Source organism: Cavia porcellus, unplaced genomic scaffold (genome assembly GCF_034190915.1).
Source record: "Cavia porcellus strain 051 isolate PalLab524CR breed Dunkin Hartley unplaced genomic scaffold, mCavPor4.1 scaffold_13, whole genome shotgun sequence".
Lineage (NCBI taxonomy): Eukaryota > Metazoa > Chordata > Mammalia > Rodentia > Caviidae > Cavia > Cavia porcellus.
The window spans coordinates 47,075,589-47,095,231 of NW_026947496.1; the positions used below are offsets into that span (position 1 = coordinate 47,075,589).

General features: G+C 37.7%; 1 protein-coding gene across 4 annotated transcripts in view; it reads left to right on the plus strand.

The window, feature by feature from the left end:
• The window catches only part of Prkcq (protein kinase C theta), a 111,923-nt gene that overhangs the window by 40,771 nt on the left and 51,509 nt on the right, over positions 1 to 19,643 (plus strand). For 2 of the 4 annotated variants that reach the window (XM_003473418.5, XM_013156517.3), the window contains exons 3-7: positions 3,497 to 3,696; positions 6,898 to 6,958; positions 14,262 to 14,424; positions 15,956 to 15,987; positions 16,084 to 16,169. In XM_003473418.5, the coding sequence (XP_003473466.1) occupies positions 3,497 to 3,696; positions 6,898 to 6,958; positions 14,262 to 14,424; positions 15,956 to 15,987; positions 16,084 to 16,169 (542 nt within the window). Of the gene's footprint in view, positions 1 to 2,692; positions 2,824 to 3,496; positions 3,697 to 6,897; positions 6,959 to 14,261; positions 14,425 to 15,955; positions 15,988 to 16,083; positions 16,170 to 19,643 lie in introns of those variants that run through there. The other 2 variants (XM_063260162.1, XM_063260163.1) reach the window with 2 other exon arrangements.

The window sequence follows — 19,643 nt, forward strand, 5'->3', positions numbered from 1 at the left end:
TAAGATAACAATATGCAATATATTAATTAGCATTAATTTCCTATTATTTTTTTAAATTCTGTATTCTATACTTTTTTGTTTTGCTTTTTTAAAATAAAAGAGAAAATAAAAAAGACACCTAGTGAGCTAAAATAATACATATATCCTATATTCTATATATTCTATATGCAAAGAATATGCATAACTTATATGTATAACCTAATGGATGTAGGTTATTATAGATAGATTAAGACGGCCTAAGCTACTTGTAGGAGTGCATTCCTAGACTGCTAGCACTCTGAGAGACTGAGACATGAGAGTCAAAGTTATAGTCCAATCCCGCCTGGGCAATTAGCAATTTAGTGAGACCCTGTCTCAAGATTTTAAAAATATAAAGTTAGTGATATGTCTCGGTTAGGTTCTGGGTTCAGTCTGGACTAGGTTCAGTCCTGTATAACACACACACACACACACACACACACACACACACACACGCACGCACGCACGCACACGCACACACACACACACACACACACACACACACACACATGGTGTACATCCTGATTTGGGATGGTCTTGAAATCATCTCTAAACATTGCTTGCTGCTTCCCTGATTAAGCATAGATGATTGCGGAGAAACTACAATTAATAATTAGAATCCAAATTTTAGTAATTTTCACTTACTAATGTCTGCCCAAATGAAGGAATAATCATGTTTTGTCATCTGTGCATTTCAGAGGCAGTTCATACTGAGGCAGAAAGTGTGTCAGCACCCAGGATTCTTTGTGTGGGTTTAGAACATTCTGTTAAAACACTCCTATTGCGAAGAGACTCTTTAGGAGATCACTTTAACTGGCTCCCACTCTCTTGATCCCAGCCTCTGCATTTTAAAATTCTTATGGACTTCCCAAGGAAGAATACAAGGAACTTTACATCCCAAGAGCTTCCCAGCCCCGTTAGTTTTTCCTATTTCCTTATGAACAGATGCACTATAGCTAAGTCTGATGCACATTAATGCAGATTTGCAGTAACCAGAAAACCCATCAAAGTTCAGTTACCAAAAATGTGTTCATGGAAAGCCTGCTCTGAGGGCCCTGGGGTAAGACCAGAGAGGAAAACAAACAAATAAACCCAACAACTCAGAAAAACTGCCTTCCCTTTAGAGCTTCTATTCTCCCAGAGGGAGAGAGACAAAAAACCCAAAATATAATACAGAAAGTAATGATACACTAAGAAGAAAATAAAGTAAGGTACAAGGGAGAGAGATATTGGGGACAATATCTCAATATAACTGAGAAGTCTGTTATACTTTCTAGGCTGATCCTAAAATGACCTCTGTGGAGATTGGGCATTGGCAGCTCCAAGAAAAAACTGAGCCTGCTGTTTTGAATCTTGAGCTGGATATGTAGAATTCTAGGGTTCTAAATCCTACTCTGCTGGATCCTGCCTGATCCAGTGAAAGCCATTCCTCTCCATGGCTGACTCTATCCTTCTGGTCCACTCTGAGCACATCAAAGCCAAGGAGATTGAATCATCTTGATTCTCCTTCTGTCCAGAGTTCTGTGCTGTTTAGTTAAAAAGTGAGAATGCCACTTGCTTCACCCTAAACCCTTTCAAATGTCAGGGACATCTTTGAAGTGTGAAATGTTTGAGTTTTTCAAAGCTGCCTTTGGCTTAATGGGGCTCCTAGATCCCCTTCTCTTTACAACCTCAGGTCTCACTGACATTTGCCTCCCGAGAGCCTTTTTTTCTCCCTTTCTTCATCTTCTTTTGGCCTTGCCTTTGAACTTGGCCTAATCAGCCATGTGGATCAAGGGACATTGTCAGAAAAAAAGGAAACTTTTTCCAAAAGATTAAGCCTCTGGAATTTAGAGATTTTCTTGTATTTGTTTTTAACTTTTGTTTCGGTCGCGTTCTAAAACGAAATTGCTTGGAACACTGTCATTCTGTAGAATTTAAACATTCTTCAATATTTGGGAAATGAGCCACACTTTTTGCTACGAGTTGACAGAATAGAGACAAACAGACCACGGGTGCTGTGGCCTTTTGAAAAGAGTAACACTCTATGCAAACAGAACCCTGAGTCCTGAGCCACTTTTTAGGTAATTACTAACCTAATGGATGGAAATGCAAAACATGCTTGTCTGGGGGGTTTTTGTCCTTTCTTCTGGCATAGATAATGGTTACGATTGGAGAGAAATATTTGATAGGGAAGCTCTGGGTCTGTGGGAATAAAATGCTATTATAGTTTCTTTTTTCTTTTTTTTTTTTTTTTTTTTTTTTTTTTTTTTTTTTTTTTTTTGTCTTCTTCGTTTTTATCGGTACCAGGGATCGAACTCACGACTGCCTGCTTGCAAGGCAGGCGCTTATGCCACTGAGCTAAATCCCCAGCCTCCAACATTATAGTTAGTTTCTAAAAAGCCCAGTCCATAAATTTTTTTTACCAAGTCATAAAAAAATCTTCCCCTTCTTATTTCAGCCTTAACAGTACCACAACTTACACTTACACAAGCAGATTTACCTGAAATTTGAAGTTTCAATTTTGTTCAACTAGTTGTATCCCCTCAAAATAAATATTAATTTAACAAATGCCAAACACCTGTTCTGTTTAACTTTATGCCTTGTAGAGAAGGGCCCCAGGGGAGCTGGAGCTGCTGTGTGTCCCCGGCTTTTCTTCCTTTTTGCCATATCAATGTCTGTGAATTGCTAAGACTGCCACTTAATGTGTTCATTAGCACAAGCAGCAAACAATTGCAGAAGCACTTTTCTAATTCCAAGATGATTAAGAAATAAATGCTGAGAAAATCCAGTGTGGCTGAAAGACAGCACAAAACTATCCCATTGGTAAGCTCTTTCCCAGTCACCTGGTGGCTTCTAACGGGACTGCCCTGCCCATGGCTCCCATTCCTACATCCCTATCCAACCTGTCCCCATGACCCATGTTCAAGTCTACAATCTGTGACACTGACCACAAGGTGAAGGTCACTGCTCTCTAACCTACTTGTCAGCTCCTGCTTACAGTGCATATAAAATGCACCTTCCTTCAGAATTAGAGAGATAATCGCTCATTGTAGTTTAGAAACTGTTGTCTCTAGGTATACTAATGTCAAGTAGAAACTTAAATATTCTTTTAAAGGAATACTCTAAATATGCCACAGTGTTTTTCAGTTGAACACAGTAGTTTTGTAACTATTTTTTTAACCAAATTCCAATAAAATTAATCAATCGTGACCAAGCTGTTATAGGTTAACAAAGGAGGATCTCAAAAGCAATAAGAGATTTTTTGTTAGTTTGCCCAGATGTTCACTCCCAAAGTGAAACAAGAAACTGTTGAATATGAAAGAATATTTCCAATCCAAGAAAGTAGCATATGGTTAATCCTCAAATTAGCTGAACTGCGCATTTAAGATTCAGTGTATTACCTGCATTTTGCCCATGGCTGTCTCAGTTTCGTGTTACTTTGTTATTCTCCAGAGCAGGAAGGAGGAATAATGAGAACATATGTTTCTGCTCCTAGAAAATGGGCAGATGTATATCCAGAAAAAACCAACCATGTACCCACCCTGGGACAGCACCTTTGACGCCCACATCAACAAGGGGAGAGTGATGCAAATCATCGTGAAGGGCAAAAATGTGGATCTCATCTCTGAAACCACTGTGGAGCTCTACTCGCTGGCTGAGAGATGCAGAAAGAACAATGGGAGGACAGAAATATGGGTAAATGTCAGAGCTGGGAACTTTGTTTGAAGTGTGTACACCTTGATGATAGTTGATGACTCACTCAGAATTTCCCTGTCGCCCTAAGGGTATGACTACAGTGGCTTTGGGTCAACAGATTCCCTACAACTGACTCATTGCTGATCTAGTAACAGTGGCAATTATTCATTATGGACTACAAAGTGTACTGACATATGCAAATCAGAATTGGCATATTTGCCTATGAAGTGTGAAGGTCTCTTAAGCTATAAAAATTGCTATTAATTTATAAGTATTGAGGTAAGCTTTGAAATATCACAGAATTCCCTTAATTGAGGAACCTAACTACTGTCTGTGAAGATTTGAATGCTATAAGACAGAATAAAGACCTGTTTTGTGTTTGGTCTTCTCTCTTCATACTTTACCAATTACTATAAACTTTTTCCCAGGCAGAATTAATTGATTTAGCTCACATTATGATAAAAAGTATATCATTTACAATTCATGTTAGCACACCAAGTTTTGGAAAATTTATTTTAAACTGTTTGGGTAGCAAATTACTGAAGAGAAAAATAAAATATGAAAGCATAAGAAATTCTAATAAACATGTCTAGGACACAAAATAAAACAATATATCTGTAAAAACCTCTCTTACATTGTCAGAAACCCAGAACACATTTTCAAACTTTTGTATCATTTATGTCAAAGAAGTGAATTTTGCCTTTCTGTTTGTTGATATCTGTAATACAGATTTTAGGAACTCACTCAAAATATTCCCAAGTCACAGATTTCACATGGGAATGATATAAGCTTAAAATCTATACTTCTGTATTAGTTTTATATTTTGACCTATGAAAAATCACTTTTTAGGAAAGTACATGAATCTTTCCTTATATCACTAAAGCAGTCTTAAAAGACAAACACGTGTCAAGATTTATTTTTAAAAGGCCCCCACATTTAGCTATGCTGGGTAATATAGCAGTGTTCATTGAACATTTCTATGCAGCATGAAGAGAGAGATCTTGGGCCCAAAGCTCCAGCTGGGTAACTTCTTAGGAAAGTAGGAAATGGTTAAAGAACCAGACAACACCAGATGTTGAACTCAGTGCCAAGGGGTTTACACAGAGAAGGTAGAGAGAGATGGGGTCCCAGATGAGCCCAGATTATAGAACCGTTAGCCTGGGGAGAAGAAAAAACAGACAAGTAACAGCAAGTCTCCCCCAGTATGAACACCCTCATCCCCATTTATTTTTTTACTTTCTGTCTTACTTTTGGTTAAAAGAGTTTTCCACCCTTGAATGCTTAAAATAAGATTCTATTTGTGTTTCCTTCTCAATGAGAGGACAGCAAGTGTCTTTTTTTATCCTTCTGTTAGACTTCACTGATATACAGCTTGCTTTTCTGTTTCTATCTCTTAAAAGTTGCATTTGATTTCATTCTTATGTTTTTGCTGATTTTCCTATCAGACATCCTGTTTTTTTCTTCTCTTTTTTCAGTGTAGGGTGATATGTAGAAGGGACCACAACAAAGTGCCATGGTAAGCACAGCTCTTCCCTAACCAGCTAGCAAACTTCTCCCATTTTTAAGCTTCAGACTTTTTTCACAGTTATTCTTGATTTACTTTTAAGAATCAACAAGCTATTTTGAATATGTACTTTTCCTTGCTTCTACTGATGTCTACTTTTCCAGGTGATTTGTTTTCTAGCATTGGAGATAACGCCCAGGGCCTTGTTACGCTGGGCAAATGTTCTACCACTATGCTATATCCTCAGTCCCTTGAAAGCTGTTTTCTTAACATTAACTCCTCTAAGAAACTTTTTTTCCCTCAAATTTGTCCTGCATCTTCATAGACACTATCCTGCTTCCAAACACCGCAGGGAGACTTGCTTTCTTCTTTCCCAGAGTTCCATCTGTTGGCATGGTTAATTCCCATTCACTCTCAAAACATCATAAAACGTCACTTCTGGAGGGAACTGTTTTTCCAGGGCCTGCCTGGTTTAATTTCTTCCATCACCACAATTTCCTGAATATTGATAACAGTGTGTTCATCTGGTATTGATTTTCACCACTTTGGGAATAGGCCCCTAATTCCTGGCTCTTGTTCATTTTTATTTCCAGCTTTACTACTTACTGAAAATTGTAGAACAAATAGTGACTATACGTGATATCAAGAGCATTTCTCTTTCATCTGTTTAAGCTTTCATGAGAATTTATAGTTGGCTAAGCAGTGCGAGCCCTTTTATCATGAATAGTAGTGATGCTGTAGACATCAGTACTGCTATAATTTGATTCTTCCAAACAAAGATCTTCAAGGCTTAGTGACTCACACAGGATCATAGAGCCAGAAAATTACTTATAGTTCAGATTCAACCCTGGGTTCATCAGGTTCATTTGTATTATTTCTCACTTATTCTAGTTAGCTTACAGATGTGATTATCAGTACAACCACCATCTTTTTTATTCATTTTAGTCTATCATGGTACAGTGTGATGGTTTCATAAATTAGAAGGTATTCAGGTTGTCTTGGATTTCTTCTTTTCTTTGTTTGTTGTCACATTGTATGAGTCCTGCATTGTCTCTTAAAATGGCACTTTGTCCCTTCTACATAATGCTCAAATATACATTGTAATATACGTATATATGTAATCTCTTCTCAGACCAAACTGTTCACAGTTTCTTTTAGCAGACCATCCAGCATTTTTTCAAGGAAATAATTTCTCCTTGTGAAAAAATAAAAACTACTCCTATTAAATACTCCTGTTTACCTACATGTGCTCTACGAGGAGAAGGGAGGGAGGAGGGTGTGAAGGTACCCCCACAGGATTTATTTTTCATCTGAAAGTCCTGCTTTTCTCAGGGGGGCTAGTCCTGGTTCCTGGGATGCTTTGGGCATGATTAACATCCAGGTATATCTTTTATAGTTCTTCAGAGCATCAGCATCACACAGCAAGAAAACTAAATAGAACCTATTTATAGTTTTGTTTCTTTGTATAAATTTTGATCTCTAAGTAAAATTAATGAATTGCCAAGGTATCATAATAAAAGAAAGGCTGCCATCCCAAATGTGGCACTATTCTGATAATAATGAGCATGAGTAAAGTGAAAAGAATGATGATTGTTTCTATATTAGAAATCTCCTGCTGCACCCCAGTAGCCAGTTGTGATGTCATTGAGCCCGGGGCTGGCTTCACATTCTGACATTTCTCTCCTTCTCTCAACCAGTTAGAGCTGAAACCTCAAGGCCGAATGCTAATGAATGCAAGATACTTTCTGGAAATGAGTGGCAAGTGACATTTCTTCTTCTGGTTTGGGGGTTAGGAGGGCATGGCCTTCTCTTCTGGTATCATTTGTTTTATTTTAACAATGATCATAGAAAAGAATAGAGAAAAGGCATATTTTATTAAAATTCTCAGTGGTGCTTAGGTATGAGAGGAAAATAAATATGTGGGCCAGGTAAACAGAGAAAATATAAATATATAAATATAAACATAAATTATGTGAACTCATATGCCTGGCACTTCTATAGTCTTTCTATTTTAGTGTGGGGGTTTAATGTAAATACACAAGGCTCTGTTTATGTGTTTCTGTGTATGTCACATTGTTTGTACATAATAGTGTTCTATACAAGCTATCACACTATCAGCAGAATATAAAATAAGAAACTGATAATGTTTTCCATAGAGCTAGTAGTAAAAGCTAAGGCTTAAAATTAGTCACTTCACATTTTTTTTTTTTTTTAGGAACAAGGAACAGCAAAAAAAAATGCATTGCTAAAGAGTTTCAGTTCCATGCAACACACACACTTTGGTCACAGAAGTTAAATTTGTAAACACTATACACTGGAGGTCTGTGTCTGCCTGTTAGTGTTATTTAAATGAGTCAAATGTTACTACTAGTAAAATCTTAAACCTCAGAATGAAGATGTAAACCTACTAATGTAAACTGATTTTATTTTTTCCTAAATTAGTTTTGTTACAGGTTGAGTGTCGCTTATTCAAAATGTTTGAGACCAGAAAGGTTTCAGATTGTGGACTATTTTGAATTTGGGGATATTTGCATATCCATTAGGAGAGATCTTGGAAATGGGACTGAAGTCAAAACACGTAATTCTTTTTTTTCCCCCCTATATGGCTTATGCATATAGCCTTAAGGTAATTTCAAACAATTTTTTAATAATTTTGTACATGACAAAGTTTCATACATGATATTTCTCACTGTATTCTCAAAAAGTTGCAGATTGTGAAGTATTCTATATTCAGATTTTTGGATTAGGAATGCTTAATATACATGACAACTGAGTTTTAGTTAGAGATTTACAGTGCTTTTGCTTAGCATATATAATTTCTTTTATGTCCAGATGATACATACATTGGAGAAGACACTTTTATATGGCAATCAGGGGAACTTGAATACACACCAGATATTTGCTGATATGAGACATGGTTATTAATTTCCTAGATGTGATAATGATGATATGATTATTTAAAAAGAAATTTAATTCTTATACATATAAGCTGAGGTAGTTGTCAATAAAATAAAATGACCACGTGGATTTGTTTCAGAACGACCCACTGGCACAGGTATGGAGGTAGACAGTCACTGGAAGGCAGTGGCCATAAATTGATCATCTTCAAAGATGAATAATTGATATTTGGAAACTGATTACAACACTTGCATAGTTTTTGTATATACTTAAGTTTTTCCATACTAAAGTTTTTTAAAAGAAATTTTAAAGTCCTGAGGAGGAAAAATATACTCTGAATTTTTCTAAATGTCTCCCTAGTCTCTAAATATATAGTACATATAATTTACTATTTGTTAGCTGACTAAATGAGATACAAGGAGTGAGTGGTATCTGAATAATCAGTAAAAATACTGACCTAAGTTATACTAGTAATGATGTTTAATTTCTTGAATGAGTACAACAAGATTTTTAAAAATATGGTCTCCTATTAGTTCAACAAATGGTCCAATGAAAATTGGAGAAAAATTCCACTGGACAGAAAGTAATCTTGGTAAATAATGAAAAAAATCTCTGCTTTTGAAAAAAAATGCATAGGTATTTCTCCAGTTACCAGGGAATTTAAATGTTCTATTAAAATAAGAAAGTAAATTCAAATGAGGTAAAAGCAGCACTATTTCTTTTTTTTAAAAGCAGTACTATTTCATGAATAATAATTACATAAACCCAGGAATATTTAAAAACTTATAGTATTAAATTTTGTAAACTATACCCAGATTGAGATTTATCTCTAAATTTTCATATATCCAAAAAAAATCTAATTTTAATAACCTTTATCGTGAAATGACCTAACTAGAAAATTCCCTGCTGATGATAAGAAGAAAGTACAGGATGTTATTAAATTTTAAGAATGTTTGTAATTATATACAAGAAATAGTTTCCTAAAGGATTCAGAAAAGCAAAATATGAGTTCACACATTTAGAGGACTCAGCCTTAAAAAGTGATGTGTATAAAACAGCTAGAAAATAGTTATATCCTGCACTACATAAGTGCTGAATAACCAAGAGATAAATATGGATTGCCTTCATTCCATGACATTCCATAGTATGTTCTTTGAAAAAGAGGAAGAATTAAGAGTTCTGTCTTGTCTCAGTTAAAATGAAGGCATGAGGAAAACATGACATGGGTAGTGTGAAGACACCAAGTAGGCCACGTGGCCCTGCTAAAATCACAAGAGTCATATACAATGCTGGTAGGCATAGAAACCAGACAAGAAGAATCTGTAGCTTTCATCGTGTTTTGAACAAAAGGGAAAGCACACTCTCTCTTACTTGTAGAGTTAAACATTATTTACCTATAGAATCTCCTTTATGGTGCAGAGGAATGATGAGAATCTAGTTTAAGAGTGTGGTAACAAGAGTAAAATAAAAAGAAAAATCTGAAAGAAAAGAAAGCAAGATTTCATGGTAGTCTAGATGAAAGAGAATGCTTATAAATATACAGTGGAGGTGCTTTATGATTATTTTTAAATAAAAGAGGCATGCAGGGGAAAGTGTTGAGGATATCTCTTAAAATAGCTGCCTCGTGAAAATGATGGGATACAAAAAGAGAAGACAATGGGGTGGACAATCAGAAATTTTAGCTTAGGTAACATTTAAGGTAATAGCATGACTCCTGAATCATTCTTCAACAGAAGCCTGTACTCTTGTCTATCCCTTAATGAAGCAAATGGCTCTCCATTCACAGATCACTGGAGTCTTGCTCTGTGAACATTTCCATTTGTTCATTTCTGTGCTTGCATCACTTTTCCTCTTCTTTTCACTTCTGTGGCTTAAAAATGCACCATCATCATTTGATACATCTCTCACATGTTCCTACTTGTTATCCAGTCTGATAGGAATCTCACCCATGTCTTCACTCAAAATTCTCCAACTTTATGAACTCAGACTCCGACCTTGTTCTCAGAGCTCATTTGTCTCCCCGGTCAATTCTGTCCTTCCTCTCAATAAGTCCTAGACTTTTCTCTTTCATCCTCTATTATCCCACTTCTGGCATTAATTCCTCATCTACCTTAGTCCCCATGAAATGTTCTTGACAATACCACACTCTCATCAATTTTCTCTTCTACCAGACACATTTTGATCTCCAAGCATTGCATTCTCCATTCTTATTTTCTACGGATTTGCTAGGAAACACCACTCAACTGAGTCTGCTACAAACACATGCTGTTAGGTGATGTTCCAATATTTCAGACTCATATACTTGACCTCTTCAACTAGATTCCCTGTAAGTCCTTTAAATTATGTTGAGTTTAAATTACATGATTTGAAGGCCAACCAAATCATGTTAAAAGTATACTCAACCATTTTCCACAGTAATTCTTCCCTTTGTACCCACTATTTTAGTCAATTACTCTATCTTCCATAAAACCTGAAAGTAATTTTTATACTTTTCTTTTTTTACCTCCTATATTAGTTAATAATTTCTCTCCCTGTGATGAACATTTTTCAATTTTACCTTTTTTGCATCCTTGCTTACCGTGTCTCATTCATTTGCCTTACATTGCTGACCAGAAAGAACAGATTGGCCTCCATTCTGACTGTATCATGCTCTGCTTTACTCTCTCCCTGCCCCTGCTGCAGCTGTTTAGTGTTTGCAGTTTATCTACAAGAAAATATTCAGACTGCTCTCACATCTGCACATTCTCCACGTGTGAGCACTGATTTGATTTGCTGCCACTCCCCTCTCTCATGTACTCCTGTATTTTAGTGCCCCACTTGTATCCTGAGAACTCCTGTTTCTGTACCCTTTACCATTCTCTTCCACCTGGAAAGAATACTTTTGCTTTTCCCCACCCTGCTTTCTCCTGAACATTAGTAGGATTATTTATTCTTCAGAACTCAGCTCAGAAACCCTTGCTACTTGTACCTTACCTAGTTTTTCTAATTCATACCTCTGTCTACCTTAATTGGTGCTGTTTCCTCACCTTCGTGATCCCATAGTATCCTGGGCATATTTCTGCTGTTACATTACCACCTAGTTACCTTTCCTTTTAACTGCTCAATTCTTGCAAGGCAGCAATGGTTGGTTGATAGCTTATCTATTCCTTTAACTCCAGCACCAGGTTGCAGATAGGAGGAAGAACAAATACAATCATTGTTTATTGCATCATTCATTTGAATTCTCCTTGACATCTAGAAGCTTCCTTTATTTCCTTTGATTCTCACACAATGACTATTTCAACCATGCCTATCCTCCTTGATATCTGAGGGTTTATTTTTCTCTCACTCCTAGAGCTTGACCTTTGGCAGGTCTGTTGTTAGAGATTCTATCTTCTGTACATTACAGTGTACATTACTGTGTGGCTGCTTCTTGTATCCTCTTCTTGTTCCAGTGCTTTGGAGAAAGTCCCTCCCTGTTCTGACCTCAAGCCTCTCACCCCAGCAGAACTGCTCCCTCAAATCACTTCCTCCCAACGTCCTCAACTTTCCCTTCTCTGTGGCTTCCTCCTCATTATCAAGACACAACACAGCAGCCATCTTCCCCTATCATGGAAAATGTCACTTTTTTAACCATTTTACCTCTGCTATGCAGTTCACGCTGGTTTGAACTCAATTTGTAATCCACATTGGCCTCAAACTCACAGAAATCCTCCTGACTCAGCCTCTCAAGTGCTGGAAGTGCAGACCTGCACCACTGTGCCCAACCTCCCTGACATTTCTTTAAAAAAAAATTTGTTAGTCTCTTTTTATTTGCTATATTCCCAATCTCAGTCCCTCACAGTCTGGCTGAAATGTCCTTCTCCAAGATTATGGATCTTCTAAACAAGTTCCCAGTTTTTAGCTTTCAATTTCCTTGACTGCTCTCTATCAGTCAATGTAGAAAGCTGCATTCTTTTTTTTTACATATATGATGTAATCATATCTAAGTTTTGCCCTTAATTTTTCAACTACTCCCTCTTAGTCTCTCTAGTGACTCTTTTTCATACCTCCTAAAAGCTGTGGATGTACATATCCCTGAGACTACTCCACACCATCGTACACTGTTTCATACAGTTAGCTGCTCTTTGTGTGAGCAATGTATCTCCCTGTTGTGATCATAGCTGCTCAATGGTTAGGAATAATATCTCAGATTCTGTTAGGACACTCAGTGTAGTCATTTACACTTAGCTGATCAAGGAACACTTGTCTTGTGTTTGACTATAAATAAGACTAAATAAAAAGATTTGGAGTCATTGGTTTAAAAGACATAGCCAAACCTTTATATGTAAAACAACAACAAACTTATTCAAGCTGATAGAGGAGCAAATTACTTCAGAAATAATGCAGTTGATATCAAAAGAATTAAATCCCATGTTCTTACACATTTACTTATAATAATTGGAATCATTAGTGGACAGAGCAACAAGGAAGGAAGAAGGGAATAAATTCATTTCTAGAATTTTCTGATATTTGTTAAATGTATAGTAGTCCAATCCCTAGACTACTATACATGTATGTGTAGTATAGTTAGGGTTCCAGACTAATTCACTTTCATTTTCTGAATTAAAAGTACTTTTATTCTTTATTTCATGTCAGTTCATTGCATCTGACCAAGCCATATCAAAACATAATCTATTATACAAGCAGTAAATAGTTCTGCACATTTGTACCGGAGCATGTGAAAGAAAATTATTAACTCAGAGATTATTAAGCCCTCATTCAGCAAGCCTAATTCTTTCCATCCTTGTGTCAAATAAAATAACCTGAGTTACTTAGCCTTAAAGTAACAGGCAAAGTATTATGGTCCATCTGTAGAACTCTAGACAATTACTGGCACAAGGGTTTGGAGTTGCCCTGACACAGAACTGTGAACCACTGTAAAGAAGATGTGAGTCCTAAAATGAGTCTTGAGACTTGGCTAGCTTGCTGTAGGAGAGGTCTCCACATACACAGCTACTCCGTTGTCTGCCCAGTGTGTTTCTAGCCCAGACAATATTAGGAATGTAAAAACAAAGTACCTCATCAGGAACATTTGCCTCAAATACATTGTCAGACCTCTGTCACTGCAGCCAGAATGGCTAATAATGTTAACGCTATCTTTTCAAGTATGATGAGCCTCTTACTTTCACTAAATTTTAATTTTTTGCATTAAAAATAAAAGAAATACAAGTGATACAAAAATCTTCAAGCTATTAAATTATTATGATTCAAGCCATTATAATAATTATACTTAATATCTTTATTCTAGTAAGGATACTATTTTGCTATTTATCATGTTATTCTTTCTCACCTGCTGGAGTATTCATCATGCTATCTACCCATGATTACCCCACCATTTTGTATTCTTTGGGGTCCTGAGCCTCATGCATATTTCAGAATATCATGCATGTTTTCCGAATTCTACCATCTTATGCCCCCCTCCCAGCCTTTTAGAAAAATGTCATCTGGGCATTGGGCCCTGTGAACAGTGACTACTCAATGCCAGTATGCACAAGCCCAGTGAATACATGTGGATTTGATGGTTTGACTCAGATGATTAAACAATACACAGGATTACTTGTGCTTGTAAAAAATGCAGTTATCAATTTTCTGGCCTTTCCCACATTGATGAGTACAGACTGAAGCTGATACAGTGTATCTGATCCCTGTGGCCATCAAAACCCAGAACATAAATGCCTTGCCTTCTCAAAGTTCCTTTGTCCTCACACAAAAGGCTGGATAGCTCCTACCTGTCTGTGCCACTGACTAAATGGAGTCTGTTGCAAAGTGCCCTGACATCTCAGAAATGCTGCTCCCAAGTTGCTCTCAGTCACCACATTATTCTCTAGAGTTACATAAAGACTTGAAAGTGCTGATTTCTGGTTTTAAAATCTGAGGGTAACCTCAGCTCAGCCAAAGAGTGAAGGATGAAACCAGCCATCCAATTTCAGTTCAGTCCTCTAATATACCCTGTGATAATTCGGTATTATAGGCTTAAGGAAAGAAGTTTGCCTTTTACCCCCTTTCATAAGTATCTGGAATTTTATTGCTGTAGGTGATGAATGCTTGTCTGCTTGTCTTCCTCACCCAGTTCCCACTGTCCCACCCAACCGTGACTATCATACTGCAGAATCTCACTTTGCCCCTTCTTCTCTGCCTGCAGACACAAAAGACATGAGTGAATTGGAGACCGAAGGCTTCTTTGCCCTGCATCACCGCCGAGGAGCTATCAAACAGGCCAAAGTCCACCACGTCAAGTGCCACGAGTTCACCGCCACATTTTTCCCACAACCTACCTTTTGTTCTGTCTGCCATGAGTTTGTCTGGTACAGTAACTTAGCATTTTACTCCAAACTACAGGCTATGCATTTTGTCTTAATTCACAAAGTGTGGTGTGTTCTGTGGGGAAATTTATGGGGTGCAAGTACTAAGAGTTAGCAGTGACCTTGGCAGTACCAAAGAGGTTAAAGTGTGTGCTTTAATATGAGCATTTCATAATGTGGTTCCTGTAAAACAAAGTCCACTCAGGCAAGGTGCCTGTGTTAGCAATCCTTTACTGTGACAAAACACACAAGAAAATCAACCTAAAATGAAGAAATTTTTCTTTCACCCAGTGCTTTCAGAGGCGTCAGTGTGTAGCTACTTGGCCTTGTTACTGAGCGCTCGTGGTGAGGCAGAATATCATGGCAGACAGTAAATGGCAGCGTGAAGCTGCTCAACTCACGGCGGCCAAGAAGTAAAAAAGACAGACAGAGGGAAGGAGTGGGTCCCAGTATCTCTTTCAAAGGCGCTTCTCCAGTGACCTCATATCCTTTCACTAAACTCCACCTCCTAAAATTTTCACTATTTCCCAGTAATGCCAAAAGCTGGCAACCAATACTTTAGCTATGACCACTAGGAGAGAGGGGTACTTCAGATCCAAACCATAACAAAGCCAAGAGGATATTAGTTTCTGACTAAATGGTATGCTGATAGCGGCAAGAGGGAAAGAACACAAGTGGCAATGTATTATGAGTACGGTTTTGTAGTCAAACCTCAGTAACCCAAGTGGACTGGCATTATTGCGAGTCCCAGACTGTGCTTTTGCACTGTAATAAGTGATTTGAATGTGGATGAACAATTAGGGGACTCAGCCTCAGAGACCAGTTTAAACCTCAATAACCACATAGCAGAGGCTACCGTACAATCGAGACTTCGAACCACTTCTGTTTCTATTTTCAGCATCTGTGTCTATTAAGGAATGCTCTGTTGGGCTCCTGCAGAATGTTTTCATGCACAACTCCAATTTAACTAGGATATCCAAAGGTCAAAAAGGTTGCAATGGATTTTTATTAACTTGTTTTCTTCTAATTACTTAAGTCTTCTTTCTTTCAAACTCCGGAATTGGTTTTAAGGTTAAGCTTTATTGGTTGCAAATATTCTCACTCAGAAAGAGGAAGTAAGATACGTTACAGATGTCTTTGTTCATTTACATATAAACAAAGACAGTAGATGAGAGAGACAATATACTTTCAAATGAGACGATGATTTTTTTTTTTTTTTTTTTTTTACTGTAGGACATGAAACTTTGCTGCCAGGAGCCTGTGCTGCATATCATTTAGGCATTGTAACCTCTGTGTTTACTTAGCAAATACAAGCATGAAAAAGAAAATCAATGGTTCTTTATTTATTTAATTATCAGATTTTTAGTAAACTAGCTTAAAATTAAAACACAGGCTTGGCAAATGATACACTGGGACTACTAATCAGCAAAAATGTCCTGTGACCTTAGGAAGTCATGAGATCTGTCTCACCTCTAAAGTGGTTTCTGATGTTGACATGAACATCCAAACAAATCTGCCATGTGCTTTGTTACAGGGGTCTAAACAAACAGGGCTACCAGTGTCGACGTAAGTAAAAAAGATTTCTGTCGTATTGTCACTATTTTTTAAACTTAATTTCACCTTACATTCTAGAAATCTTAAGCCATCATTATTTGTTTTCAGAATGTAATGCAGCAATTCACAAGAAGTGTATTGATAAAGTCATAGCTAAGTGCACAGGATCAGCTATCAATAGCCGAGAAACCATGGTATGTATGTGCCATAAATGGAATCCTCTCTTTGACGTACAGTAATTTTATCCTGTTGTTAAACTTTATAGCACGCTAGTTCTTTGTAATAGTACCTGCCTGAACCTGAATCCTTAAACTTATCCATGAATATGAATCTCCCTAAAGTCTTTTTCTTTTTAAAACTTTGTATTGAGTTACCAAAGAAAAGCACAGTAAGAAGTTTTTCAGAAAAAATGTGAAGAAAGTGGCCAGAAAGCACAACTTAAGGATTTGAAAACAAGCCTTGTGGACTGTATAGCTGGTAATGGCAATGAAAAAGTAAATAAAGACAAGTGATTAAAAGTATGAGGACAGAAACATGTACAAGGTTTTTGAGAGATGGTAGCAAAAGGGTAATCCTAGTGTTGAGTGGAAATACTTGCTTCAGATGAACTTTGAGATTTAGTCTAAAAATAGGTTAGGTTTGACTTTGTAGAGGAGGGCACCTTAGATGAAAGTCAGGCAGCCTATCACTGCAAAATATTTTTTCTTCCTTCTCCCACCTACTTCTTCATCCAACAGATGTTTTGCGAGTGTCTAATTCATGGACAATATCATGCTATGTCAGATGTACAGCACAGCACAAAACAGGCACAGTTCTGCTTTCATGGACTTTCCGCAAAGCTGGAGAAACATATAATAAACCAAATGTGATCAGTTTCATTAATATCAGGTGCTATAAAGATAGCAAACAAGTTACAAGGATGGAAAATCACCAGTGGGCCTAAGGAGACCACGTGGTCAGAGCATTTCGCTAAGCAAAGGAGCATTTGAACTGAGACCTGAAAGTGAAAGGAGCCAAGTGTAACCAGCCAGAGGAAGGAGGTCTGAGATAGACTGATGGCCCTGAAGGGGGAGAGTCCAGCACGCTCTGGAAACTAAAATGAGACCGGTATGGCTAGATGCACGAGGCCCAGAGAAAAAGGGACACAAGTTGGGGAACCTGGCAGGATGTAAATCATGTAGGGATCCTTCAGACCCTGAGAAAGTGATTGATAATGATGGGTCTCATAATAACAAGCTCATCTTGTGACACCATAAGAGAAACAGTGCATTAAGATGTGAGAGTAAAGCCAGAGGATGCTGAAGGGGTCATATCAGGAGAGAGGGAGGTTGTTTGTATTAGCGTGGTGACAGCAGAGATGGAACAAAGTCAGAAGACTTTCAAGTGATTTCTATTTCAGAAATGCTTGGACCATTTTAGAGCAATAAGTACGGAGAATGAAAGAGAAGGACATATGGATGACTCCCACTACTGTCCCAGCTGAGAAGCGAGGGGACATCTAAGTATAATTATCAATGGAGAGTTTTGCACTTTTGATTTGTATGAGCCAGTGCACCAGTTCTACAAGGTTGAGAGTGATGATATTTCATAGGTGAGCTTGAAAGCTAAGAGATTCCTTAGTAATGAAATAAAGAAAGAAGACAATTCAGGGCTAATTGCAAATTAGATGTTAGGTAGGGGAGAGAAAGACAAAGAACCCAGGTTTGAAGAGAGAGTCCTACACTTAGAGCATATGAGGTTCTAGAGCTAGAAAGGAAAGGGGTAAACTGTATTCTATACAGCTGAACTGCTGAGGGAAACAAGGATGACATGGAGATGTTTGCAGCTCTTTGATCGGAGGGAGCGCAGGACGTTTGTGTTCCTGTTAGTGTGGCGGAGCTATAGTGAAGATGACTATAGAATGGCACCAAAACAAGATGCGCATTGATTTACCATTATCAAGAGATCACTACAAAGGACAGGTAGCTGGAAAGAAAGGGTTCAAAAAGCTGTGGGAGATACTACCATGCTAGGAGAGATAGATGGAGCTGGAGAATGATGAACAAGCAAAGCAAGTCAAGTCTGCTGGCAAGAAGGACAAGAGTCCCAGCTTCTGCAGAGAGGGGTTTTGGATAGAATGACATATCAGCAATTTTAACTGGAAAGGAGTAGGGCAAGATAGGAGCCAATGGGGTAGCAGCTTTCTCTCCAATAACGGGGACTGAACCCAAGCCCTTCACACTGAGCTACATTCCCAGCTCTTTTTATCTTTTTTAATTTTGAAACAGGGCCTCACTAAGTTGCTAAGTTGCCTGGTCTGTGCTCAAACTTACAATCCTCCTGCTCAGCCTTCTTGGTGGGCAGTGAGGAAGCTCCTTTTAGCTCGTTTATGTCCTCAAGGAAGTCTGCACACTGGAAGAAGAAGCAGAGTAGGCAATAAATATGGCTTTGAAGAAAGAATCAGAAATCAGAAAGCAAGGCAGAATGGCAGCAGAACTGAACTTTCACTTGAGTTTGGCAGGGCCACCCTGCCCAGATGTGTAAACTTCCCTGACAAAGGGACAGGTAGAGAGGGCAAATCAGCTGAATTTTTCCATCCAGAGAGGACATCCGTACCTATAACACCAGCACCCCGCGAGGCTGAGGCAGGTGGCTTATGAATTCAAACCCAGCCCAGGCAGCTTAGTGATAGAGTCTGTCTCAAAACTTCAAAATAATTTTTTAAAAGGATTGAGGCTGAGGCTCAGTACAAAAGTTCTGGAGTCAATCCTAAGTACTTGAAAAAAGAGAAAGAAGGAGAAAGAAAGGCCATTCTCTAACAGTCAGAGCCACACAAGCATAATGCCATCTTACCGTGTGATTCAGGTAAGGCTCAGTGTGGTCAAAGCAGTCTCTATGTAGTGAGTCACCTACAAGTAGCAAACCTGGGACAAAAACTCAAGACAACTGTCTTCCAGAGTTTTTGTTTGTTTAAACCAAACTGCCACCTCTAATCCTTCTCCCATTACTTGATGCTATCCGCTTTTCTGAAAAATCATGAATTATGAGCAATCATTATTAACCTCAGTGGGTAACAAAATTGCTGGCACAAGGTCAACTATTATAAATCATTAATTCTATGAATACATGACTGTATGAATAATATTATACTCTCTGGGAAAGTCTTAATTTTGTGCACATGCAAGAAAGTATTTTTAGGGCCTTTTTATACTCCTAAACCTGAAGTGGTATTATCTCATAGAAATAGTCTGAGAGCTACATGTATAGTTTTAGATGTTTAAGTAACTACTTTAAATAAAAGAGAAAAGCACATATGAACTCAAGTTTAGTCAATGTTTTGTCAAGCCCAATATGTCTGAATATTATCATTTCAGCCTATAATTAGTACAAAAAATAATAAGTTATTTCACACTATTTTCCCTACCAAGTTTTCACAATCTGGTGTGTATTTTAAACATACTTTTCCAATTCTAGCTCACCATGTTTTCAGTGTTCACTAACCCTAAGCAGCAATTCTGCTTGCATGTTGGAAAGATCAGATCTAGAGTCTTTATCAGCCTTATCTTGAGCTGTATAAGCCTGTACTAGAGTTTGAAATGAATTCTTTCTATCTGGGACCTTGACCTATTAATTACCATATTCATACTCCATAACATGAAATGGGCTTTGAAAATTATTTATTTATGGGG